The 26,715-nt window shown below is 37.8% G+C and overlaps 1 protein-coding gene and 1 non-coding gene across 3 annotated transcripts; one reads left to right on the forward strand and one right to left on the reverse strand.

The window, feature by feature from the left end:
- Window positions 1-1,665: 1,665 nt before the first annotated feature.
- 1700006A11Rik (RIKEN cDNA 1700006A11 gene) lies at window positions 1,666-26,715 on the reverse strand. Of its 2 annotated transcripts, NM_027939.2 has the most exons (12): window positions 26,612-26,715; window positions 22,053-22,148; window positions 20,432-20,610; window positions 19,900-20,061; window positions 17,411-17,520; window positions 14,988-15,177; window positions 14,241-14,499; window positions 13,062-13,237; window positions 10,292-10,450; window positions 8,268-8,377; window positions 7,007-7,196; window positions 1,666-2,089 (listed from the first exon to the last, which is right to left on the reverse strand). In NM_027939.2, the coding sequence occupies exons 2-12, from the start codon at window positions 22,126-22,128 to the stop codon at window positions 2,066-2,068; spliced, it is 1,635 nt and encodes a 544-aa protein (NP_082215.1). In that variant the 5' UTR covers window positions 22,129-22,148; window positions 26,612-26,715; the 3' UTR covers window positions 1,666-2,065. The 2 variants fall into 2 exon arrangements, with proteins under 2 accessions (NP_082215.1, NP_001344124.1); NM_001357195.1 differs by lacking the exon at window positions 20,432-20,610.
- Gm22575 lies at window positions 11,331-11,440 on the forward strand. Its single transcript, XR_003954729.1, has one exon. It is a non-coding gene; the product is annotated as a U6 spliceosomal RNA (small nuclear RNA).

The raw sequence follows: 26,715 nt of genomic DNA on the forward strand, positions 1-26,715 counted from the left end.
AACTCTTAATGATAACTTGGTCAAGGAAGAAATAAAGAAATTAAAGATGTTTTAGAATTTAATGATAATAAAGGCACATCATACCGAAATGTATAGACAAAATGTAAGCAGTTCTAAGAGGAAAACTCATAGCTCTAAGTGCCCCGCCCAAAAAAAAAAAAAAAAAAAGAAACTGGAGAGAGCATACACTAGCAGCTTGACAACACACCTAAAAGCTATAGAGCAAAAGGAAGCAAATACACCCAAGAGGAATAGACAGCAGGAAATAATCAAACTCAGGGCTGAAATCAACCAGGTGTAAACAAAAAGAACTATACAAAGAATCAACCAAACCAGGAGCTGGTTCTTTATGTTGAGATTAAGAACTCGGTTTATAAAAAGAGCTGTAACTAATATGCAAAGCGCTTATGTGTGTGTGAGGATAAGCTGTGTCTGTGTGTGTACATGAATGTGTATGACGTGTGTCTGTGAATGTATATGGTGTGTGCGTGTGTGTGTGTGTTTATGCATGCAGTATTCTTGGGACACATAGGAAGGCTTAAGCTAATTTAGGTTAGAGCACAACATCAGCTGTTAGTCTTTGCCTCCCATCTATTCTGAGACTGGGTTACTTTTGTTCGATACTTATCAACATTTGAGAAGTATCTGCCCAAGAATCTATAGCCGATTCCTGTGTATCCAGCTCCCATCCTGGTAAAAGCTTCTAGTTTAGAGATGCCTGAGATACAATGCCCAGTTTTGATTTGTTTTAAATGTAATTTTTGAAGATCTGAATTCATGTCACAAAGCTTTTATCTCCATTGCTTTAGATATTGAACCATCTTTTTAGACCCTTGTGTATAGTCTTAAATTTTGTTCCAAGTTTACGTTCAACCTGTGTAATGATACATTTTGAGTGTTATCATCCATGACACATGATTCTAAGTACAACTTTGAGGGACTATTTTAATTAGAGTCTGTCAATACTTTTGAAGAGTTATTTAAATTAGGCAATCAAGATGGAAAAACTCACACCAGAATTGAACAGTACTAGTCTCTATTCACTGTTCTTGGAAATTAATAAAAGGAGGAAGCTCAGCGTATTAGCATTCATTGTCTTCTGCTTCTTGATGAGGTAAGCACTTGGCTAGCTGCAAGTGTCATCAGAACTGTCCTACAAAGATGCTCTGAGCCTTCTAACACTGGGAAAGACAGACATTTTTCTCCTGTAAATAATATGCTAAGGTAGCTTTTCATAGCAGTGGGGAAAAATGAAAAATGAGTACTGGTAAAATGCACAGAAGTGAGGTTGTCCTTGTGGTATACCTCATTATTTGGCTCTTAGCCATTGAACTATTTTGTGACTAGACTCTGGAAGAATTTCGTCAGAAAAATCTCTAAATTCCTTTAGATAAGAAGAAATTGCTAGGTCATTCTGAGGGGAGTTTTGAAGAAAATAATCATAAAGTGATCCCGTTGGAATTGTAAAGTGGCTCCAGTTCCCTGAGTAAACCATGTAGAGAAGACCCAAATGCCATTCTCCATGGAGAATCATGAATAAGGCACATTGACATCTAAGCAATCAAATTATGGAGTGACATTATCACAAAATAAGCATAGTCTAGAACATAAAACAATGAATATAAGTGAAGATTATTATTTGTAATTAATACAGTATGATAAAATGGAGAAACAGAAGTACTGTTTATTAATAAGCTTTTCAGAGGTATAAGTAAGTGGGAGGGGACATGACACATTCAGAAGGAATGAGCTGGGACCTGAGAAGTGCTTACTTAAGGCTCAAGTCCACAATCTAAGAGAATCAACCCGATGCCTCTATTGGTTGACAGAGGCATGTTATTTGGGGGTGGGATTCTCATTTCTGGACAGAAGCAAAAATCCAAACAAATTCCTTCAAATGCTGACAAAGCTGGTTATATTAAATAATAAAAAGGGGTCTTAGTGGAATAATCAATAAAGTGAAGGAGAAATGGAATTCAATGTAGTCCTGGGGATTCAAGTATTCAGTTGCTGAGAAAAAAATTTCTCCATCCAGAAGCTATTTGGCCAATCCGGTTGCTGCTTGTCAAGTCTCCTTCTGCAGTCGTTTCTGCAGAAAAGGAAATGATTGAGGGGGTTGTTCTGTTTTCATTGCAAAAGAAACATAAATGTTATTTTGATACAGATATTCTCAGGTTATAGATTCCTCTCAATTTAGATAAAACATATATCAAACCAAGAAAAGTCAACTATGAATATCATCCACACTCTGCACAGTGAACTGTTTATGTTCGCTCTAAACCCATCCCTAAGTGGTATTAATTTTTGACTCAGGGATGTTCTTGCCTCTTTATCATTCTTAATGCATTCATTGTAGTGGATTCTGCATCATTTAATACTTACACCAATGCTAAGCATTTGAAAAAATTTATCTTTCCTCTGAAATCAAACCAGCAATACTGTTGCACAAGGATAGTGTGGTTCGTAGATGGTGGCATAGAGCTTTATCTTCCAGAATGGTTGATTGATTTTAAATCATTGTTTCTAATTGATTCTTTTAAAAAGGATAATTTTATTATCTGAGATATCTTACATGACTCTTGAACCAGAGGGAAGAAAGGTAAGAAATGATAGTAGACTATATTCTGATATCCTTGCAGGGACTAAAGTAGGACTACATCTATCATATATACATATGTATATATCTAAATATTCATATGCATGTATGTGTGTAATTGTCTGTGTATCTATATATGTGTATATATGAATTTATATGTAATTAAATTAAAGGATTTTTAAACTCCCCCAATGTTTTCATATCATGCTGTGTCCCAATGCTGCTGTGATGTTACAACTTTCTTAAATGGGGGAATAATTCATCGTTCAATGTATTTGATAACTATTTAAAAACTTCCGTTACCGCTGAGATCTTCTGCCTGGGGAGAAGCAGATAGATCCTCTTCATTGTTTTTTGGGGAGGTGTGTCTTTTCAATATGACAGCTGCCTTTACTGTCACCTCTGGCATTCGTCATTTTATTAGAGTCAGCACCATTATTCAAGGAAGCTAAAGCTTTTTCTATGTCACTGCAACTCTTTGGGAACTCTCCATAAAACACGATGGCATCTTCTCCAAATATCTCCAGAAAGCTCTCAATGAGAATTTCAACAACTGAAATCTGTAACACCCCAAGGCAAAAGCAGGACACTTGGTCATTCCATATAATTTACAACCACATTGGATATTAGACTTTTGACATGAAGAAAATTTTGAATTGAAAAGTAATGAGAAAATAGCACTTACTATACAAATATATGAGCCCTTGAAGTGATTAAGTGTATTTTAAGGATGTATTTAAATGTGTTTTCAGTGCAATACATTACAATAAATCAAAAAAGGTCTCAAAATTCTCACTGCAATGATTCATATTTTATGTTTAATTTTAAAGGTAAATTTGTGTGTTTGTGTGTGTGTGTGTGTGTAGGCATATGCCCATGTGAGTGCTTATGACTGTTGGAGCTAGAAGAGGTGGTTAGACGCCTGGACTGAGTTCTCAGGCATTTGTAGACGGCCAGAATTAGATGGTAGGGGATGAGGAGGGGCACATACACATCATCCCTGGTAAAGTTTTATTGATAACCTAAATTTTAATTTTCCTTGTACACACACACGTACACTTGTACGCACATGTGCTCCTCCAGGTCTGTCCAAATAGGTGCTTCTATGGAAGCTTAAGTGAGATGTTAATGTGTCCACAATTCTATTTCTGTATGCTCCAGACTGAATACAAGGAGTAAGTAATGCTGAGAACAGCTAACAATAGGCTTTCATGTCTTTATTTTTTTTTAATGAATGCAAATAAGCTGCTGTTATAGAAGTCTCTGCCTGGACTATAGAGAAATTCTAGATTTTCTTTTTTTTTTTTTTTTTTTTTTTTTGCATCTTCCTAAAATAGTCTGTTAAAGTTGCATTCATATCGCAATGAATAAAGAAATTAGGAAGAAAACTGATATTTCAGAGCTGATATGTTTGTAGCCAAGAGGAACTGCAAATTGAATAAGTGACATTACCAATATTTTCTTTATTCTTTGGGTTTTCAATTTATGGAGCTCAAAGGGAGGGGCAGCTTAGTTGCAGAGTCTTGAATAGGCTGCTTCTCTTAGTATTGGCATCTCAATGCTTCATACTCTGTTTTTGACACCATTTGATTGGATCTAGCAGTTTGGCCTTCCTCGAGGAAGTAAGTCCTTGGTTGGAATTTAGGTTTTTAAAAGCCATGGGCCATTTCCTGGTTACTCTCTCGGCTTCATGCTTGGTGTCCATAAGAGTCCTCAGCTTCCTGCTTCCTGGATCAGTTTCCCTGACTGCCTGCAGCCAGGTTCCTTTGTTGTCCTTGTGAAGGACACTAATTTATATGGATCTTTAAGCCCCAGATAAACACTTGCTTCTGTAAGTTGCCTTGGTCATATTATACAAAGCAAGAGAAAAGTAATCAAAACAAACATGTTTGTGCTAGAAGTATCAAATCACAGAAATATCTGAGAAGAACAACTCTGAATTTAGAAAATGACTTTATAAGTTTGGTCTGAAAGTTAGGGAAGTCTGTGGGATATTGTCTTGATTGGATTAATTTGTAGTGCCCAGATCACTAGGATGGGGCAATCCTTCAGCTACTGGTTTTTTGAAAAAAAAAATCTATCTATCTATCTATCTATCTATCTATCTATCTATCTGTCTGTCTGTCTGTCTGTCTGTCTGTCTGTCTGTCTGTCTGTCTGTCTGTCTGCCTGTCTGTCTGTCTGTCTGTCTGTCTGTCTGTCTGTCTGTCTATATACCTATACCTATACCTATACCTATACCTATACCTGTACCTGTACCTGTACCTGTACCTGTACCTGTACCTGTACCTGTACCTGTACCTGTACCTATATCTATCTTCTCTCTTTCTCTCTAGCTTTAGCTCTATATATGTGTGTGTGTGAGTGACAGTGAGAGAGAGCGAGAAAGAGAGAGAGGAGAGAAAGAGAGAGAGGCGCTAAGAATGATATGAGGTATAAGACAGTAAATAGTAATGTTACATGACTTGTGCTTCAGTTCTTGCTCCCAGGTTCCTGCCCTACTTCAGGTTGGGCCCTCAGTAATTGTCCATAACTGCATGTATAAGATGGAATAAATTCTTTTTTCCAAAAGTTGCTTTTTCACAGTAATAGTAGCAAACTAAAAAAATGTGCTAAGTTGAATAACAATGCTATTTTTTTAAAAAAAATTGAGATAGTGGGATTAAGTAAACTTAATATATTGTTTACATTTCTACCCAGGATGCAACTGACTTTATATTTTCATAGTCTTTTACAAGGTAGAGAACAAAAGATTCTCCAGAAAATCCCACTCTGTTATTGCCTTATTGTCCCATTGTGTGTGACATTACATGATTTCCCTTTCTCTGAACCTTGTCCTTGGAACTTACTAACTAAAATACACCTTTGCTTCCTTAAAAATATTTTTGTATTAAAATGCCTTACTAAATATTGGATAATTAAGATATTAAACTTTTCTTTGTGAATATTTTCGTGATATTAAGTACCCAGAACTCTTCCTATAACTAGGTCCATTTTCTACATAACTCTGTACCCTTTCTTGAAAACCTATCATGAACATTTTGTTAATTATGTCTTTTCTCAGGAGATTTTTATCTTACTTAGTCTTTCAACCTCACAGTCTTAAGTTGTACTGAGAGCTAAGATTTCAGGGATAAACCTTACTATGAGATAAATGGATAATGCGACTGTGACCATGGAGGGAATATCAGATGACGTCTTTCCCCTCTCTCTAATTTTGCTTTCTCTTTATGAGTATATTTGTTCTAGCAGAAATTTTCAGTCACTTTGTAAAGTATTTCTATAGCTCTAAATTAAGAAACCATGTCAATAATAAATTAGGAATATCAATATGGCAAGCTGATATATGTTTTATTGCTAGCTCAGCTCTTAGGGTCATTGGCAGTGACTACTGGATCCACCTTGGTTCCTGTATTGTGGATCACAATCATCTGTAATTTCAATTTCATGAGATCCAGTTCCATGTTCTAGTGTCCATGAGCCCAAGAATGCAAGTGGTGCAGACATTTACATGTAGACAACATAAAGTTAATTTAAAGTAAAAAAGTAAACATTTTATTTATGCTTTACACATATTAAAATAAGCATTTTGGTGCTAGAATTACAGATATAATGGTGAAGAGCCATTACATACACACAGACAGACAGACAGACAGACACACACACACACACACACACACACACACACACACACACACACCCCTAAATATAAATCTAAAGATTTCTCTTGGCATCTATAGACACTAAGTAAGGTTAGAATATACAAACTTTTATACAGGCAGAATATGATGTAATAATATATTTCATTTTTATAAGTGGATTATTACAGGTATGCTATTATAGAGTTGAAAGCCAGCCTGGCACTAGGAGCTTGAAGAGAAGGTTTTTTTTTTATGATTGAGCCATAAACTACACAGAATATATTGTATATGGAACCTTAGTGCCTATATGGTCAACCCACATAGCAAGTGTGACTGAAGACAAGAGTATTTAGGAATAACAGCAACTTCCAAGATAGGGATTTAAAAACAAAAAAAACAAAAACAAAAAAAACAAAAAACAAAAACCAAAACAAAGCGAAAACACCTTGAGATATTTGTCCAAGTCTGTATCTCATTCAATGTTTTGATACAGTACTGGATATTATCTTAACATCTCTCATTCATGTCTAAGATTCACACAAGTTGGAATCTCAAACCCAGTTAAGAAAGGAATTAAGTCACTTATTTCCAATTCATTATAACAAGCTCCCTTCCAAACCTCCCTGAAATAGGTCAGTGCCTCATCCCCTCCAGAGGACTGAACCACAAGGGTGCCCTCTAAGAGTAATGATCTGTCAAAGGTGTCCCCAGCTTCTGGATCATGATCAAGACTCTTTTCCCAAAAGCAAAAAACAAGAGGTCCACTTGCCTTTTGTGAGATATCATTCCCAAACCCTGAGTTGGAGAGAGAAGGATTCCAAAGCATACTTGGAGCTATGCGAACTGATAAAGCGTAAGCAGTCATGTGAGTAATAGAAGAGCGACCTTTAATCTTGTGTAGCACAGAGAGAAGGTGTCTCAAAAGGAGAACATTTGGTAATGGCATCTGTATTAAAAGACTAAACAGAAGAGGGAGGGTTTTATGTATGTCTGTTTTACAGGTAATGATTCTATTAGATCTGAAATTCAAAGAAAAATCAGTAACATTTTTGTAGGACACCTCATAGTATCAAAATTCACAAGAAATCAAGGGGAGTGGGGGGGAGGCTATGGGGGAGTTTTGGGATAGCACTGGAAATGTAAATGAAGAAAATACCTAATTTAAAAAGAATATCACTACAATATTATCTAAAATACTTTCCACAAATCAATTCAATGGATGGTATATTGGAACATTTTGAATATCATGTATATATGCATGTATACTACATGAGCCTGGTGCCCAGAGAACCCAGAGGGGTGTGTCATGTCCCTGGAAATTAGAGTTTTGATGTCTTGATATTTGCACACCACCATATGGATAGTGACAATGTTCATCAGGAAGAGCAGCAGAGCTGTTGAACCCTGAACCATCTCTCTAGTCACCATGGAGACATATTTAACATAAATAATTTAATATAAACACATTGTAGCAATCCACTGGCATTCTAGAATTGTTGGGCTGAAAGCACACTGATGAAGCTAAGCGATGCACTTATAAAAGGTGTTTTAACAAATAAAGCAAATATGCTGGTGTCCTGGCTACTCATGGGGCATCAAAGTTCTTCCTCTTTTATCTAAGACATCATTCCGTGGAGTCAGTATAGAGGACATCGAAATCAAAGCTAAACCTGATATGGATGCCTCCAGCTTTTAATGGTTGAAAAAATGAATTTAACTTGTTCCACAGAGGAATTTAGATTGTATTCCAGGCTGGGATGGACCCTACTATATGGCTGAGCCTGACTTCCAAACCATGACTATTATAATGTTGATGCCTCCCTAGTGGTGGGACTAAAGGCATGAGTCAAGACATATGCCTGACAAAGATATCTGTTTATAACCTAACTTTACACATGTGAGCAAAAGAAGCCTCTTGCCACTCATCATCATTTCAGTGGATAATCTTGTAAATAGAAGCTAACACCTACCCTAGAACATATTACTCATATGTGTGTTTGTTGTTATCCAAGTAACTAATGTATCCTTACCTTTGGATAGCAGAAATCTTTTGATCATGGAATTCTTGATCAAGGACAGCAAGCCATTTTCCATACAGATTAGAGCAAAGTAAGCTTCCTGGAATATTCCTAATAAATTCCTTACATATATAAAAATGTAATTGTCAGTATACTTTGATGAAATTATTGGAAATCATTTTTATTGAGGAATATCAGTTTAAATGTAATTTCTTAAGATATTCTCTGCCTGACATCATCCAGAATCTCACCTCAAAGTCGACCAAAGGACCCAGAAAGTGTAGCTTTTCTCACCGAGAAGTGGAGTCTAAGAAACAGAGTTCTGGACATGGTGGCAATAAAATGAACTTATTCTCAGTTCAAAGGACTTTACTTGGACATAAGCAGCTACTAAAAATAAACAGGGATATTACGATTCTATCCTTTGTTGACTAGGTTTGAATTCCTAGTTGAGTAAAGTTCTAATATGCACATGCGCCCTTGCTTGCAGATACAGTGGAGAAGGGCCCAGCCTCCTGATCTGAGCTCCCTGGGTTCCATGTGAAAAGCTCTGATAGTTTCACATTCCCTTAACTGTATAAGAATTCAGCTCTTTACATTGTAAGCAGCACATTGTTTGATGGACAGCCAAATCATTTTATTTTGCTCCTTCCAAACCTCATATTTTATCACATATGCTCAGAGGTTTTAAAAGGGTAAGCACATAGATGTGTGTGAGGAATAGGTAGGCATGGTAGCACACACCTTGGAGCTCAGAAATCAGAGTGATGCAATTTGGCCTTAGGTTAGAAACTAGAATGGGCTTTAAAGATAGACTAGATAGATAGATAGATAGATAGATAGATAGATAGATAGATAGATAGATAGATAGATAGATGGAAAAATAAATAAGAAAAATGAAGGAAATCTCAATTTTGACAAGAAAAACAAGATAACAAATTCCCTTATATAGCTTAAAATGCATATTCTCCCTTTTGTAAATAAATAACTGCAAATAGGTAGATAGTTCATAATTAACTAGTTCTGGAAACACCTGAGTCACTTTTCAAGTTTATATTTCATTCGTTAACTCATTTCGGTGTATTCTGAGTTGTAAAGGGTCAGACATAGTTTGAGGTAACAAGAATTAAGAAATGAGAAATGTGGGAAAATCCCGTGTTCTTATAATTTTAAGTGCTATGTGAGCATGGGGCTGCCTTGGTAGTCATTTATCTTCTCCATAATGTGGTACTCGTCTTCTGCCAGTCAAAGTAAACCACACTTGGAAACTAGGGTCAAGGAAGTATCAAGTGGTACCTTCATCTAACGTTTGTAAGCTTGCCTACTCTCAAACCACTATCTCTTCCCTTGATATCTGGGGCCACTCCTCCAGAATCTACTGAGTGTTGAGCTCAGAAAACAGCAGAAATTAACAAAAAGAAGCTATTTGCATTTTATCCACTGTTTATAGACAGCTCCATTAATGATCAATATGGTACAGTATTCATCAGCAGATCAGACTAATTCTTGGATATAAATATGGGATTAAAAAGAAATGTCTGGGAAATTTGAAACATTTTTTTGGTAGAGAAAGAGAGCAAGATAGTGTATGTACTACATAGATGGCAATGTCGAACTCTCTGTGAACCTATTACATGTCAGAGATGGACTAGCCATTTTGAACTGTTGTTATTTATGAAGAAAATTTTTCTTTGGCAAGTATAATTTATGAAATGTGTTTTATATGTAAATCAACTTTTGCCACTATTATTACTTGTTTTGTTATTATGCCATACAGTCTGGTCAAAGGTGAAATCAATGGAGTGGTCGGTATAATTACAAACCAGAGTGCATTTGATAGAGCGAGATGTTAACCTCTCATGACCTGTCTTCAACTCTACCATTATGATGATTCACACACACTGTCAGATTTTTATCTACCATGTCTCTTATCCTTGGGCCATCATTATCATTTTTTCTCAAGGAAGCAAATTACTTATGAATTGTAATTGCTTGTAGGTACTGCTGCTTGTAATTACAATGAAATCCTTCTCTACCTTTAAGACAGATGCTACGATATAAACAGATTCCTCTCTCAAGTTCATTTCCTCTGCAGAGTCAAGCTTTTCTCTTAAGGTGAGGTATGGTTTATTAGCTAATGTTCTGAATATTCTCTCTGTGTCTGGTCCTTTTGCATCGATGATAGAAAGCATGTCCTGTATGGGAGAAAGACAAGCAACAATCACGGCATAGCCACCCAGAGCATTGGCAACCATGGTTACAGAGATACAGCTGGGAGGGACGAATGCTGGAGAGTGAATGTTTTCAATCTTCTAAATATATTTTCTCTTATAACCCAATTTTAAACACTGGAGGGATTTTTGGTTGGTTGTTTTGTTTCATTTTATTTTAACCTGTGTTCCCTAGAAGATTTTTCCTCATTAAACTTCCCTTCCTTTCTTCTTTTGCTTCTTATTTCCTACTTTCATTTCATTTCATTTTTCAAAGCTTTTAATTTCCTTGCTCTCTGAATTCTTATTTTCAACTTCCAGTGTCAAAAGACACTGTGATAGTCAAGAACCCAAGAGAATTTCAACTCCTTCTTCATTGTTTCACTATGTAAAAATGACTAACATTCACAACCTTAATGAGGATTTTTTTTTCTCTTTGCAAAGTTTGGATGATACAATTATGATTACCAGAAAATTTTTCTATAAAATCTTCAGGGTATGAGCAATAATTATTAGGTATCTGATAGGATAATTTCGAACATGTGCAGAAAAATTCCTTACACAAGGTGTAGTGCTGAAGTGTTTGTTGAACCGTAAAAATATATTTTCAATGGCAACTTAGTAGGTTATTTAATTTAAAAACTCAAACCATATTAGGTGGCCTTTCATGTTCTATTCAGATGCAAGTACTACTATCTAGAAGAGAACAATGCTTATGACCGATTCCTTGATAATTTAAAACAAAGCACAATATATTTTGTATTTCGAGATTAATTATCTCAGCAGCAATGATATTAAGGAAGACATCAGAATAAAATCGGGTCATGAGAGAAGCTGGGGAGGGTTAGGGTAAGAGACACAGAGAATGCTCACTTAGGCAGCAGCACATATACTACAATTGAAATGATACAGAGAAGATTAGCATGGTCCTTGCTCAAGGATGAAACGCAAATTACTCAAGTGCTCCATATTTTTATGTGGAGAAAGAGGAACACTCCTCTATTGCTGGTGGAATTGCAAGCTGGTACAACCACTCTTGAAAGCAGTCTGGAGGTTCCTCAGAAAATTAGACATAGCACTACTAGAGGACCTAGCTATACCACTCCTGGGCTTATAACCAGAAAATGCTCCAACATGTAAATAAGGACACATGCTCTACTATGTTCATAGCAGCCTTATTTATAATAGCCAGAAGCTAGAAACAACCCAGATGTCCCTCAGCAGAGGAATGGATACAGAAAATGTGGTGCACTTACACAATGGAGTACTACTCAGCTATTAAAAACAATGACTTCATGAAATTCGCAGGCAAATTGATGATCTAGAAAATATCATCCTGAGTGAGGTAACTCAGTCAAAGCAGAACATGTGGTATGTCTCACAGATAAGTGGGCATTAAGTAAAGCGTGTGTAATACCCATTATACAACTCATAGATCACATGAAGCTCAAGGGGAACGAAGACCAAACAGTAGATACTTCAGTCCTACTTAGAAGGGGGAACAGAATAATCAAGGGAAGTAGTGTGGGGGAGGGCTTTGGTAGGAAGAGAAGAGGGGGAAGGGAAAAAGAATCAGGAGAAAATTACAGAGGGTCAGGAAACTGAACAGAGGTGTGTAGCAATGGGGTATGGGGAACTGGGGGTTAGCAACCAGAAAGTTCCAGATGCCAGAAAATCAAGAGCCTCCCAGGACGCCATGGGGATATGATTAGCTGAAATATCCTATAAAGGGGAGCGAGACCCTGTTGAGACCATATCCAGAGGTTAGGCATGGCTCCCCGGTTGAGGGATGGGGCCACTCATCCATCACTAAAATTATAACCCAGAATTGCTCCTGTCTAATGGAAATACAGGGACAAAGAGTGCAGCAGAGACTAAAGGAAAGGCCATCCAGAAACTGCCCCACATGGGGATTCATCCCACATGAAGACACCAAATCCAGACACTATTGCTGAAGCCAAGAAGGGCTTGCTGACAGGACCCTGATACAGCAATCTCCTGAGAGGCTCTGCCAGATCCTGACCAATACAGATGGTCAGTTATTAAGTGGCTCTCAGTCAACCATCGGACTGAGCAGAGGAAACCCAACGGAGGAGTTAGAGAAAGATTTGAAGGAGCTGAAGGGCTCTTATCTGGCATCAGTGGAAGGAGAGGCCCTTAGTCTATGACAGCTTGATGCCCCAGTGTAGAGGGCAGTGAGTATGGGTAGGTGGGTGGGGGAGCACCTTCATAGAAGCAGGGTAAGGGGTGATGGAATAGGGGGTTTGCAGAGGGGAAACCAGGAAAGGGAATAACATTTGAAAAATAATTTAAAAAGTAGGCAGAGACCCATTTCATCCTTAAAACTTGTGGGTTTGAGTTAATGCTGAAATCAGTAAAGGATATGGCAATAATTTTTGTTTTCAACATTCTTAGAATACATGAATCAAACTTCAGTGAGTATTCTTTCTTTAAGGCACTATTTTAAAAGAATCTTACCCTTATTAGTAGGGTTATCTAAACATTTATCCACTTGGTAACAGAACTGAGTGTGAACACACGATCCACAAAAACTATATGGTACACAAAAGCTATAGAAAACCAAAATGGCACTCACCAAAACTGGAGCAGGCAGATTACCATCCTTACAGATAATGGTGAGAGACTTTCCAAAGAGGTGTCCCTTGTTTGGTGCTGATGGGGATGGGGTTATACACACATTGTCATGGCTGGTAGTTGAGCCACAGGTAATCATTGGCTTTATAAAAGATCTTTTGACAGGTTTCTCAGAAGCTAAGAAAGAAGGAAAATCCTTGTGTGTAGTTGAACTCAATGATTACATTGTATTGACTTGATAATGTAACATTTATGATGTTGAGGGATTGATTAATGACCTCTTTTATATTAGCTGATTATTCTCCCTGAAATCCTGAACATAGGTAAAGCAAGAGGCCGGTTCTAATTTAGATTCAGTTCTTCTAGTGCCGTTCCTATGTAGTGCTGTCTAAAATACACTGCACTAACTTGTGTGGTACTTGATATCTGGTTGTATATGACCCATATGTCTAGGTCTATTCAGTAAATTCTTGAATTTGTGTTCAATGCTATGCATAAATGTATTAAAATGAAGCAGTTATATAGTGTACAGTTCCTAGTCTCACAGTGTGATTTCTGACTGAACAGCCATGGGGAACTATAATCTAGTAGGTCTATCTGCATTTAACACTTATCTTGCTGATAATACCACATACTGTCATGTCTACTTCTTCCCTATGGCTGTGTTATGCTACACTCAGGCTTTAAAAAAAGACAGTTATGGTGTTGCATACCTTTTATCCCATCACTAGAGATGCAGAGGCACACAGATCTCTGCAAGGCCAAAGCCAGCCTCATTTATAAAAGCAAGGTCCAGGATAACCAGCATTGTTAAATATAAAGAAACCATATCTCGAAAGATCAAAAAAATGATTTTTTTTTTTGCAAAATTGAGTTGTTATTTTATTATAAAAATCAACACAGGAATCAAAAATATCAAAATAATTGATATTTCTCCACATATACTTAACTATTTGACACTTTGGGGATTTACCTTTTACATATACTCAGGACCACTGGGAAGAGGGGATAAAAATTTACAGGCAGTTTCTAACAATAGAAGAACATCTGTAATAAATGCCTGAGGGTATACTTCAAAATGGTTTTAGTAAATGCTACATTTCCACTTGTTGTAAATAGTGATTTGGGGTGCTAAGTGATCCTAACTTTTAAATTATGCCTATAAAGTATCTTTACCTACCTATAGTCCCCTCATTGTGAAGAGGAGCAGTTGGACTCATGGGCACTGAATTGTTGCCTGTAGGGCATGTCATCCCACTTTGACAGTGGTTGTCTTGATATTCCTTATCCTTCATCTCATCAAAGTTAGTTATATTGTTTAGGGGACCTGATGCTTTCTCCACATCAGGGCAAGACACTGAGCTTGCATCATAACGTAAAACCGTGCTTTCTCCAAATATTTTCAGACTGTTTTCGATGAGAAATTTTACAAGGGAAATCTGGAAGAAAATGGGAAAAATACAGAGAGCCTCTGTCACTTTGTGTGATATAAACCCCACTTGATATATGGAGCTTAGAGGTTAGAACTGTATAGTTCAAAGTTCTGAGAAAAAGTCAGCTGTTATAAAATAGAGGAGAGAGATTTCTCTTAGAAATTTAAAGGACTATCTTGAGACCAGATGTAAAAACTGCAAACAACACAGTAGAGTACATTATAAGAGGAGGCTTTCCAGTGTTTCTATTGTGATGGCTACTCTATATCGTCAGTTTGACTAACTTTGGTTCCATTTGTCACGCGCATAGCTGACAATCCACTGACAATTCACTGACTCAAATCTCACAAATTGTTCTGTTTCTCCAAAGGTATATTTTAAAAAACAAACAGACAAACAACAACAACAAAACGTGACTCTCAAAAAATTGTTCTGTATTCCTGTCTCACTGTGAAGACTTGGCTACCTTAGGTGTAAAATATGTGTCTTATTACCTCATTGGAGATATCATTTGCTAATCCCGAGTTGCAGGAACGAGGCAGACATAGGATACATGGGGCCATGCAAACAGATAAACTATAAGCAGTCATTTTGTTAACTGCAGAATTTCTTTCTATGTTGTGTAGCATTCTGAAAAGTTCTCTCAAGAGGCTGACATTTGGGTAAGGCAGACGCTGTAAAAGACTGAACAGAGACGAGTTATTTTAAAACAAGGATTCTTTACTCAGGAAGTGGTAAATTTGAAGAAAGGCAACAGAGTAAATGTCTACATCTTATTCATTGCCCTCAAAAAAAAATCAATGAAAGGAGAAATGTGCCCTGAAAATATCACTTGAAATACTTGTCCAAAAATCATTTTTTTAAAAAGGAAAAGTTTAGCTGGATATAACTTAATATAAGCTTACCTTAAACACTTATGGCATTCTGTAATAAGTGTTCAACTAAGATAACACTGCAAAGCAAATTGCTAAAATTTACAAAATCCCTGTGTTCTGGAGATAATTATGCAATAATGTCAAGTTATTAGAGGCTAAAGCTTATCTATTATGGGAGAGTTCATTGAGGAACTTTATGTACATATACACATTTAATTGAAATTTTATTGTTAATTAGACATGGTTTTCATTGTTAAATATTATAGAAGCTAAAGTATACCACTGACAAATTGGATGTTCATTATATCCTATGGGACAATATAAATTCAGTGTGTACAATGCTGAAATTTTCATATTAAGAATGGACACAGAAAATGTGGTTCATTTACACAGTGGAATACTACTCAGCTACTAAGAACAAGTACATCATGAATTTTGCAGGAAAATGGATGGAACTAGAAAATATTATCCTGAGTGAGGTAACTCAGACCCAAAAGACATGCATGGTACGTAATTACTAATAAGTGGATATTAGCAAAGAAAAAAAGAAAGAAAGAAAGAAAGAGAGAAAGAAAGAAAGAAAGAAAATGAAAATGAAAACAACAACAACAACAATACATACAGAATACCCAAGATACAGTCCACAAAACTCAAAAAGCTCAACAAATTGAGGTGCCCAAGTGCTCACTTGGGGGAGAGAAGAAAGCAATTACACGTGGGGAGGAAGGGAGGAATCTGGGAGGAAAAGTGAACCGTGTGGGGTTGGGGAGGGATTAGGGGGGAAAGGGGAACCTGATCTGGTATTGAGTGAGGGAAAAGGATTGAAGAAGCCCCAAGGTCCAGCAGAAAGAATGGAAACAGGAAACACCAGAAAATAGGAGGTTGGGAGGATCTTCCAGAATGCACCAGAAACCTGGGAGGTGAGAGACTCCCAAGACTCATAGGGAGGGACCTTAGATGAAATGTCCAACAGTAGGGAGAAAGAATTTATAGAGCCCACCTCCAGCAGGACGACAGGACATCAACTGAGGGATGAGGTTGCCATCTAACAGTCACATCTCTGACCCATAATTGTTCCTTTCTGAAAAAATTACAGAATTGGAAATGGAGAGGAGTCTGAGGAAATGAAGGTCCAGTGACAGGCCCAAATTTGGATCCATCTCAAGGGGAGGTCCCAAGGCCTGACACTATTACTGAGGCTATGGAGAACTCACAAAAAGGGATCTATCATGACAGCCCTCTGGAAGCCCCAACAAACAGCTGAAAGACTAAGATGCAGATATTTACACCCAACCAATGGACAGAAGCAGCTGACCCCTTTTGTTGATTTAGGGAAAGGCTGAAAGAAGCTGAAGAGAAGGGAAATTCTGTAGGAGGACCAGTAGCCTCAATTAATCTGGACCTCGGAGATCTCTCAAACACTGGACCACCAGACAGCATGCATCACCTGATATGAGGCCCCCAACACACATACAGTAGAGGACTTCTGGGTCTGTGTTCATCCAAAGATAATGTGTGTAACCCTCAAAGAGAATGAAGGCCCCAGGGAGTTTAGAGGTCATGTGAGGTAGGGATATGGGCATCGACATGAAGACAGGGTGGGTTGGGGAGGTGATGAGAGGAGCAGGGAATGGAATATGGAGTGTAAAAAATAAACTAAAAATAAAATAAAATTTAAAAATAGATTTTTAAGAGAAAAACATTTATTGTTATAAGATATATTTCTTTTTCTTTAGTTTTCTTATTTCTTTTTCCATAAAGCCTGTGTGTTCTTGACAGTTTAGATGACCTAAGCTAACCCCAAGTTACTGGTGATTATATATCTGGTTCTCAAATGCTATGATTATAAGCATGATATATTGTGACTGCTGAAAGAAAGAAATCATACTATTTTTTGAAATGTCTTCCATGTTTGTAAGCAATTGAAACAATTTGTTGTCAGTGAAAATTCTTTTATAAATAACTACATATAATCTAATATTTCTAAGCAAACATTCTTCCTCTTTTTGTTAGTGTTGTCCAAGCAATTAGCTAATCATTACCTCTGCACTGCAGCTAGTTTCTCCTCTTCATTTTCTTGGTCAAGGACATCAAGCCATATATCATACAGTCTAGAAGTCAGCACACTTCCTTGTATATTATGAAGAAACTCCTTACATAGAAAAAATATTTTTGTGGAAAATATAAATCACAGAAATTATTGAAAATAGTTTCTACTGTAAAATTCAGTTTAGTCCCAACTTCCTTCACAGGTGTTCATCTTGTCCTCTAGTTTGAACCTTGTCTGACATGGAGGCCCACTAAAGGGACCTGCAATTTTCCATCCAACATGTAATAAAGACACATGCTCCATGATATTCATAGCAGCCTTATTTATAATAGCCAGAAGCTAAAAAGAACCTAGATGTCCCTCAGCAGAAGAATGGATACAGAAAATGTGGTACATTTACACAATGGAGTACTACTCAACTATTAAAAACAATGAATTCATGGAGTTCTTAGGCAAATGGATGGAACTAGAAAAATGTCATCCAATGTGAGGTAACCCAGTCACAAAAGAATACACATATTATACACTCAATAAGTGGATATTAGCCCAGAAGTTCAGAATACCCAAGGTTCAATTCACAGGCCACAGGAAGCTCAAGAAGAATGAAGACCACAGAGTGGATATGTTGGTCCTTCTTAGAAGGGGGATCAAAATAACCATGGGAGGAGATACAGAGACAAAGTTTGGAGCAGAAACTGAAGGAATGACCATCCAGAGACTGTCCCACCTGGGGATCCATCCCACATACAGTTATCAAGCCCAGATGCTATTGTGGATGCCAACAAGTGCTTGCTGACAGGAGCCTGTCTCTTGAGAGGCTCTGCCATTGCCTGGCAAATACAGAAGTGGATGCTCACAGTCATCCAATGGACGGAGCACAGGATCCCCATTGAAGGAGCTAGAGAAAGTACCCAAGTAGCTGAAAGGGTTTGCAGCCATATGGGGGAACAACAAAATGAACTAACCAGTATCCCCAGAGCTCCCTGGAACTAAACCACCAACCAAAGGGTACACATGGAGAGACTCAAGGCTTCAGCTGTAAGTGTAGCAGAGGATGGCCTTGTTGGGACATCAATGTGAGGAGAGGCTCTTGGTCTTGTGAAGGCTCAATGCCCTAGTGTAGGGGGAATGTCAGGACAGGGAAGCAGGAGTGGGTGGGTTAGTGAACAGGGGGAGCGATATAGTTGCTTAAATAATACCTGAACAAAGCCATCATCCCTCTAATAACAGCTGAAATGGGAAAAATCTCATGAAGCTGAATTTCTAGACAAAGAACTACAGATAGATACATACAAATGAGGGTGGAAAAATTGGTCTTTCCAAAAGATGAACACCCTAATTGATAATTCAGTACTCTGAAATAGTACATATACTACCAACTGTGAATGGAGTCGTCAGATTGTTTAAAAAGGATTGCGGATTCTTATGTCTGAATGTAATAATAACAATTTTAAAAAAGGAGGCCATCTCAGTGGGACAGGATGCATCTAATCCTATAGAGACTTTATGCCCTAGGGAAGGGAGTACTGGGCATAGGATGAGGTGAGTGGGGGGTTGGTGGGTGAGGGTACACCTTCTCAGAGGCAAAGGGGGGCAGGAATGAGATGAACAACTCTGGGAGGGGGACAGGGAAAGGGAATAACTAAGTGTAAATTAAAAAATTAATAAGAACATTTAAAATTAAGGAAAAAAAGGAGGCCGTGTATTTGAGAGGGAGTGAGTGGGAGAATGTGGAGAAGCATAAGAGAATTAGAGCAAGAAAGACAAGGAATGAATATAATCACTTGGTGGGGCTTCAGGGTTGGCTCAGTGAGAGAGAAGGCATTTCACAGTTAGGAGGACTTGGGTTTGATACCAATATTATGTGGGAGATAGAGGTGGTGGTAGGGGGAAGATTATTGGATCTTGCTGGCTGTGCGTCAACAAGGTATGTTTGGAGGGGGCACATGGCCTATTTCAGAAGAAATACCTGCTTCTCAGAAATAAAGTACAGAATGACAAAGGATGATGAACACAGGGACGGGGGGGGGGGGGCAAAACACACCCATCTAGGCATGCTCACTAGATGAAATGAATGTGCATGTCAGAAATGCCCCTCCACAGACTAATATTGTTTGGGAATGAGTGTCTCATTTAGTATTGAGGAATCAAAGAAAAGTTACTTAGCTACATTGCATTTGGACATGAGTGGTTAATGGTTCAAATCATATTTTATTCCACTATCAGTAATGTTACTTTTTTGGCCTGGAATGGCCAACAATAAACATATAAACAATAAAGAGTGGAGTATTATTGCAAATAAAAATGTGTATAACATAGGCAGCTTTTACGATAAAAGGAGAGTCCTTTCATTTTGGAAATGTTTGGAAACGTTCAGCCTGTCAGATTTTAATTCTTTATGCCTGGGAAAGCATGAGGAAGGGAAGTCCTACCCAGACACCGAGGACTCCTGAATGTGGACGACCCAAGGACTCTCCATACCTTTAAGACAGATGCCACAGCGAGAACACATTCCTTTTTCAGATTCACCTTTTTTCCATAATCCAGCCTTTCTTTTAGGGCGTGGCATGCTGACATATTGCCTGATATCCTGAAGATGCCTTCAGTGATTGCTCCTTTTTCGTTGAGAATGGAGAGCATATCCTAAATGGGAGAAGGGGAGCACCTGTCACTGCATCTGAACTAGAGCAGCAGTGCGCATGGGCAAGAGCTGAGGAAGAGGACCTTGTACTGATTGGTGCCTCTGATTATCTTTTGTTCTACTCATTCCTCTAATGTGAATCCTGAAATCTCGGGAATATTCATTTGTACGAGATTCCCATTATAGTAAAGTAATAGCTTTAAAGTTAACTTTTCCCAGATATGGGTTGTGGTGAATAGCACTGTCTTATCTCCCTATTTTAAGCCAATGATTTGATTCATAACGGCTTCCCCTCCTACTGATAGAAATGAACGGCAATAATTAAAAGCAGTATTTTGTCTTCAGGGTGGCTAGGGAAGGAATATGTGATACCAGAATTGCTTTAGGAAGATTTCCATCATCACAAACAACAGAGAGATCATTTCCAAAAAGTATTCCTCTCTTAGTAACTGGCAGGGATGTGCAAACTTGGTCCTGGTGGGGCACCGAGGCCTTGTGGAATACTTGAGTTATGAAAGGCTGTTTTTTGTTAACTGTTTTCTTCTCTGCATCTAAAGAGAATTTGAGAGCATTACATGGACTGGTGTTCTTTATACAACCTTTATCAAAGAATTCTGATTGCATAAGATGTCTGTTGCAATTCATAGAATGATGGGGCATCATTTGTAATATAAATCTCTATGTCTTCTAAAATGTATTAGTCATGTTGTAGCATGTGGGAGTTTTTTCTGCCCTAGACTCAACACTGTTGTTAATCTTTGAGACATGATCTGAGTGTTCTTCAGTGAGCATGCTCACAAGCCAGTGCTGTCTAACCCCACATTGTACCATGTGGTACTTGAGAACTTGAGCAGCTTCCTAAGTTATATAGTCAGTTGTCTCAGAGGTTGTAAATTTTTTTTCATAGCTGTTTTCTGCTAGGACCAAGCAGTGCTGGGCTATCCTTAGATGTCATAGTGCATCTCCTCCCATTGTGAAGCTTTCTCACTGAGATTTTAGAACCTTTGTCAAACTTCTTTTAGCACCATCCTGTGACTGTATCGCCAGCATACATAAGACATTCATCAGCGAACATCTGGATCCTTGCTGGTATAGTTTTAGTTTGAGGCTGAGATCAAAGTGTCTTTTGCTTTTCTAAGACTGCTTATAGAATAGAGGACCACAATGAAATCATAAATAACTTGTGACTAAATAGTCTTTCTCTAGTTAGAACATACTGGTTGGCTGTCCAATACTGTTAGAATAAGTTTTGTGTATGTGTGTGTATATGTGTTTATAAATAAACACACACACACAAATTTAGAGACAAGAATTTGAAAGCAATCAAGGGGAGTACATGGACATTTTTGGAGGAAGAAAAGAAAAACGGGGAAAATGATGAAAGTATAATTAGGATAACATATTTAACTAAAACAGAGGCTCCAGGATATGAATATTAGGTCCCTTTGTGGTCCAGACTCCAGATGCTGGTATAAAGACATGCACAAAACACGGGTGTTGCTTGGGTTGAAATGAGATTACAGACTGGTCTAGAAGCCTAAGGCCATTTCTCCTCAAGCCCTGAACAGATAACCTGCAATGCCACACACACACTTGCTCTGTGTAGGTTTCTTTACAGGTTTGTCTCAGTGCAGCCATTAAGTCACTTTCTGTTCCAATCATGAAAAAAAAAACAGTGGGGAACACATGAGGATTCAGGTCTTAGAACCCATACTCTAATGGGACAAAGATGTATGCATACACATGTGTAAACAGTGCCTTGGCATACTAGCTCATGGTCACTCTCTGCCTGAAACGATGAAATGTTCTTCCTAGGGACAAGCTGAGCTTTGTCATCAGAACCATTCTCTCAAGCCTGAGCTGGGGCATATTGTTTTGTTTTTATTTTCTATAATGTCCCTCCCTCAAGCAAGAAAAGACACTGCGTTGATATTTTACGCAGTCATAGAAATGGAAGTGAGAACGGGAACTTGAAGGATGGTCAGCGCCTCACCTGGCAGGTTGAGAACATCCACGAAGTTTTCTGACTCATGTGGTCCAGAAGTTCCTTGATGGTTGCTCATTATCATATAATAAGGGTTGTCAAGCCCTGTGAGGAGAAAATACAAATATACATTGAAACTGATGGCAATGTGTATGACCAAACCTGCTGATGTGCTTGAACACACACGGTTGTGTTGCATTTTCTTCCTGCTTCTGTACAAAAGAGGCTGGACACCTTAGAGCAACAATAGCCTCAGTGGGGAGTCTGTGATGAGACAAAGATATTTAATCTGAGAAGAGCTAAAACTGAGAAAAAATGTCAGCCTTTGTGTTTGCCTCTTGTAGTTTTATGGCCTGCCACTTTCTGCCTTGTTATCAACAAGATTTTTAAATTATGAGAATCTTATTTGGCATATCTATCTTTATAGTAATCAATTTAAATCCTTCCCACCCTTTAACTGAGATTAACAGTAAAAAGGAAAGATGTTTATATGCTTTGGAAGTCAGCTCTCTCTGAATAATTCTATTACACACTGCGCCCCTTCAGGATTTTCTCTTCATGATGTATGCAAGTCCACTCCCACTTCAGGATGAGGACAAGGAGGACAGGAGCGGCAGGATGGATTGGGTTCCCCTACCTTCCCTGGATGCTCCCCTGACAATGGCCGGGTTGATGCTGCAGGGTATTGGAAATACCGAAGCCTCCCTGGATGAGCAGCAGTGACTATGACTATAGAATACAGCAACTGCTACAAAATTGGAATTGGTGTCCAGATGTTTGATTTGCTCTCTCGTGATTTAAACTATTTCTTCTGTAAAGGATTCTTAACGACTCTGTGTCTGACATGGTTATGCTTCTCCAGGAGATACGAAACCTTGCCCTTACCTGAAGGGATTCAACTCTCTCTTGCCCTTTCCTTTAGATGCAGAAAAAGCAACAGTGGTAAAATCCAAGCAAGAGTTACAGAAACAAGTCAAAGGATTCGAAAAGCTTCCAAGTAACCAATATGGAAAGATCTAGGTGGGAAGACATGGCCAGTGGGTTGAAATATGCATTCAAAGTGACAACTGTGCAAACAAGAGGGTTAAATTCTTGGGATTTCTGTGCAATACTATTTCAAATCTTAGAATTAAAATTCTATAAAATTGACACATATCACTAAATAAATTTATTTCAGAATGTGGCTAGCCCCCTTCCGTATTTTTGTGCATGTCTATCTTCCCAGTGTTCATTAGATTATGTCAGGGAGCGAAGATCCAGACTACCTTAGTTGTTGCCGCTCAAAAGCAATACCCTATGTCATAAAAAGGTAAAATTATCAAATATGTGGGGGGATGGTACCCTTTCCTATGCCCTAGATAGAAAACAGTGTACTAAAACTCTGAACATAAATATTGTAGAAAATATAGTAGTTTTATATAGTAGTTTTATATTGTAGAAAAATATAGTAGTGGTGTAGTTTCAGTCTATTTTTTAATAACCAACAGAGTGCCCACTGATTCTTTCTGAGCTACACAAGAAGGGTTTGAACAATACATTGTCCTTTGATTTCCACTAAGCATCATGACTGTCACTTGTCTGAGACTCTCTAAATGTTTTAGAATTGCACCTTTTTCAGTGGCTTTTAAAAGGCCAGCCTTGCTGGGTGTTCTTGGTAGTCTAAGTTTTTCTTGTCCAGATTCTTCTGATAGATCTTCTGTTGCTATTACACATTTGTCAACAATCTTGTAAAAAAAAATCCGGAAAAAATCAACATAAGGATTAGCAGGTCATTCGGAGTCTGGAAGGCTCCAGAAATCTGAACACAAAAAGTTCACATTCACTGGGGGAAAATACTTGTCACAGACAGATGTGAACCGAGTCTTTTCACATGTCAGAGAAATGACTATACTTCAGAGTTTTATTCCAAACCAGCAGCTACATAGTATAGAGGAAACTTAGTATTAGTTTGAAGGTTTTAAATTTGATTTTAGATTTATTTATTTTACATATATTTTGCTTGCATATATATCTTTGCACTACGTTGTGTCTGATGCCTGAGCAGGTTAGAACAAAGGACTAGATTCCCTGGAAGTAGAATTAAGGATAGCTGTGAGCTAGCATGTGGGTGCTATGAAACAAACCCAGGCTTTTGACAAGAGAAAAAAGTGATGTTAATCATTGATAGATCCTTCTAGAACCTAGGAATAGTCCTTAATATTCACAAATAAAAACTTTTCAATTTCTTTCTAAAGAAAAAAATATCCAGGCTTTTGTTTTTGTTTTTTGGATTGTTGTTGTTGTTGTTGTTGTTGTTCAACTTTTTTAGGAAAATTATGCATATCAACTGAGAAAGGATGGAAATAGTCCCATTATTTTCTCACTAGACCAAAGACCCTTGTATAAAAAGATGTTATCATGTAATTGTAATTGAATACTAAAGAATATCCAATTTAAAAGAAAAACAAGTGAAATTTACTAAAATTATTCATGACTTAAACCCAAAACCCAGCAAGCCGATTTCAAAGCACCCATTGGAGAGTAGAAGAACTATTGTACATCCCACAGACTAGAGGGATGTGCAAGAAAGAAGAGATCCATGTCAATTGTTAAATTAAGGACAAACTGCCAGACTCGTGAAAACTGGTTATTGGCGTAGCAACATGGATGCCATTGGTAAGCCTAACTGCAGTAACTTGTATGCAATGAAAGCAGAAATGGTTGTGCAAAAGACTGTGAAATGCAGATTCATCCCAAAGATCCCCAAGCCCTGATCCTTTAACCTATCCAACATCCACATGCAGACATCATTAATACTGTGAACTGTAGCATCTAACAGGTGCAAGGATCAGGAGACCTTAAATGTGAATGTGCTTTACTGAGGTAGAGTCAAATGCTTCAGGCATAGGAAGTCAGACATCCCCGAAAACAAGGGAGAAGGTGCATGCTCCTAGGTGAAACCTAGAGCCACAAAAGATTGTCTGAAAGATCCTATGCTAAATCCCATAATAAAATATGCAGTATCTAGAAAGATCCACTAAAACTAACATCCCTATATTGTTAAAATGACTGAAATTTGTTGTTAGTAATGGATCCCGAGGTCTGCAAACTGAGTATTCACTGATATGTGCAATTATATAGTACTGATATGTATAATTACATATACTAATTAAAATATCCAAACTCCATTAAACTGCTAAGATCTCTACACACATTTTCTGCTACATAATTTGAATTTGAAATGAATGATATGTATGAGTGTGATAAATATGAACAAAACAGAATGAAATCTAAATATTGAAATGCCATAATTAAGCCCATCACTGTGTAGTCTAACTTAAACAGTTGTGAAGGAAATAAAAATCGGGTTTTCCTAATGATGCATACTAGTTTTGGAGGACCTCAGGGAATATGTATATTCGGAAATGTCAGTCTTGAAGGATTTCTGGTGATTAGAAAAGAAAAAGAAAAATAGCATTCATCAAGAAGTTGTAAAAGTATTCATTTCCTTTACCTCTGGCAAAAGGGACAAATGTCTCTCAGTTAACATATACCTGTGCTGCCTATCAGGATAGCAACACCCATTCTGCCCTCTAGAGTACCTGAGTTTCTACTCACAAGTACTCATTATATATCTAAAGATTCCCACCTAATCCCCTGTCTCTTCTTAACTACCAGCTTTTCCTCTTGCACTATGGTAACTCCCAAAATGTTGCCGAATCCCCTTTGTTCTCTTTATGCAGGTAAGAATTCCCCTGTAGTTATCGTCACTACTCTCTCCTACTATTCTGCCTTCTCTCACATACACTTATGGTCTTTTCCAGTCTGCTTGTTTTTCTCTATGGTACGAACTCTTCCAGATGCCTCTGGATATATTCCCTGCCACAATAAAGACCTTCTTTATGATTACACAATGGCTATTCTCTAGGTTACTTTACTGTCTCCTGCTTGGACAGCTTGCATACTTAAAGTATATGTTTCCTTCCACAAATGATTTCAAGGATTATGGACAGTGACACCCTAGCTTTGGCTCATCAAGCATGTAAGGGTCAGGGACAACGGCCAGTGGCTACCCTCATGCACACGGAGCAGTGTGACACATGAAGGACAGTAGCAACTGCATTTCATAATACACAAGATGAAAGTAAATGAGGATGTTTGGGGTTTCATTCTACTTCATCTAAATTAGTGGTAAATATTGAGCAACAGGTTGTCAAGAACACAAAATATGTTGGAAACAATAACAATTTGGTGAATACCAGAGAGTTCTTAGATTTTGGACTGAAGTTTGATCAGTTCACAGCAAACACTTGTGGTCATAGTGGGTAAAACAGTTACATGCATCAGAGAATAATTCTCATTATTTGGAAACAAAAACACACAAACACGCATGGAATTTTAGATTGATAGGCACACCTACCCTGACATTGCAATCCTATCTCTTGATAGAACTGGCACTAAGTATTGCTAACATGAGTAGCTTTTCATGAAGCCAGTTAACAATTAATTCACATGATCTGGAAGAATCAAGAGAGATCACTTCTTGATATCACCAGTTTATCATGAGAATTTAAACTATTTAAAAATACCTTTACACTGGAGGCTGAAATGGAGACCCTTTCCCTGGATGGTCTTCTGTGGCACTAAAGACCAAAGGTAGGTATGGCAGTTGGCAGACCAACTGCTGAAATCT

This window comes from Mus musculus, chromosome 3 (assembly GCF_000001635.26).
Source record: "Mus musculus strain C57BL/6J chromosome 3, GRCm38.p6 C57BL/6J".
Lineage (NCBI taxonomy): Eukaryota > Metazoa > Chordata > Mammalia > Rodentia > Muridae > Mus > Mus musculus.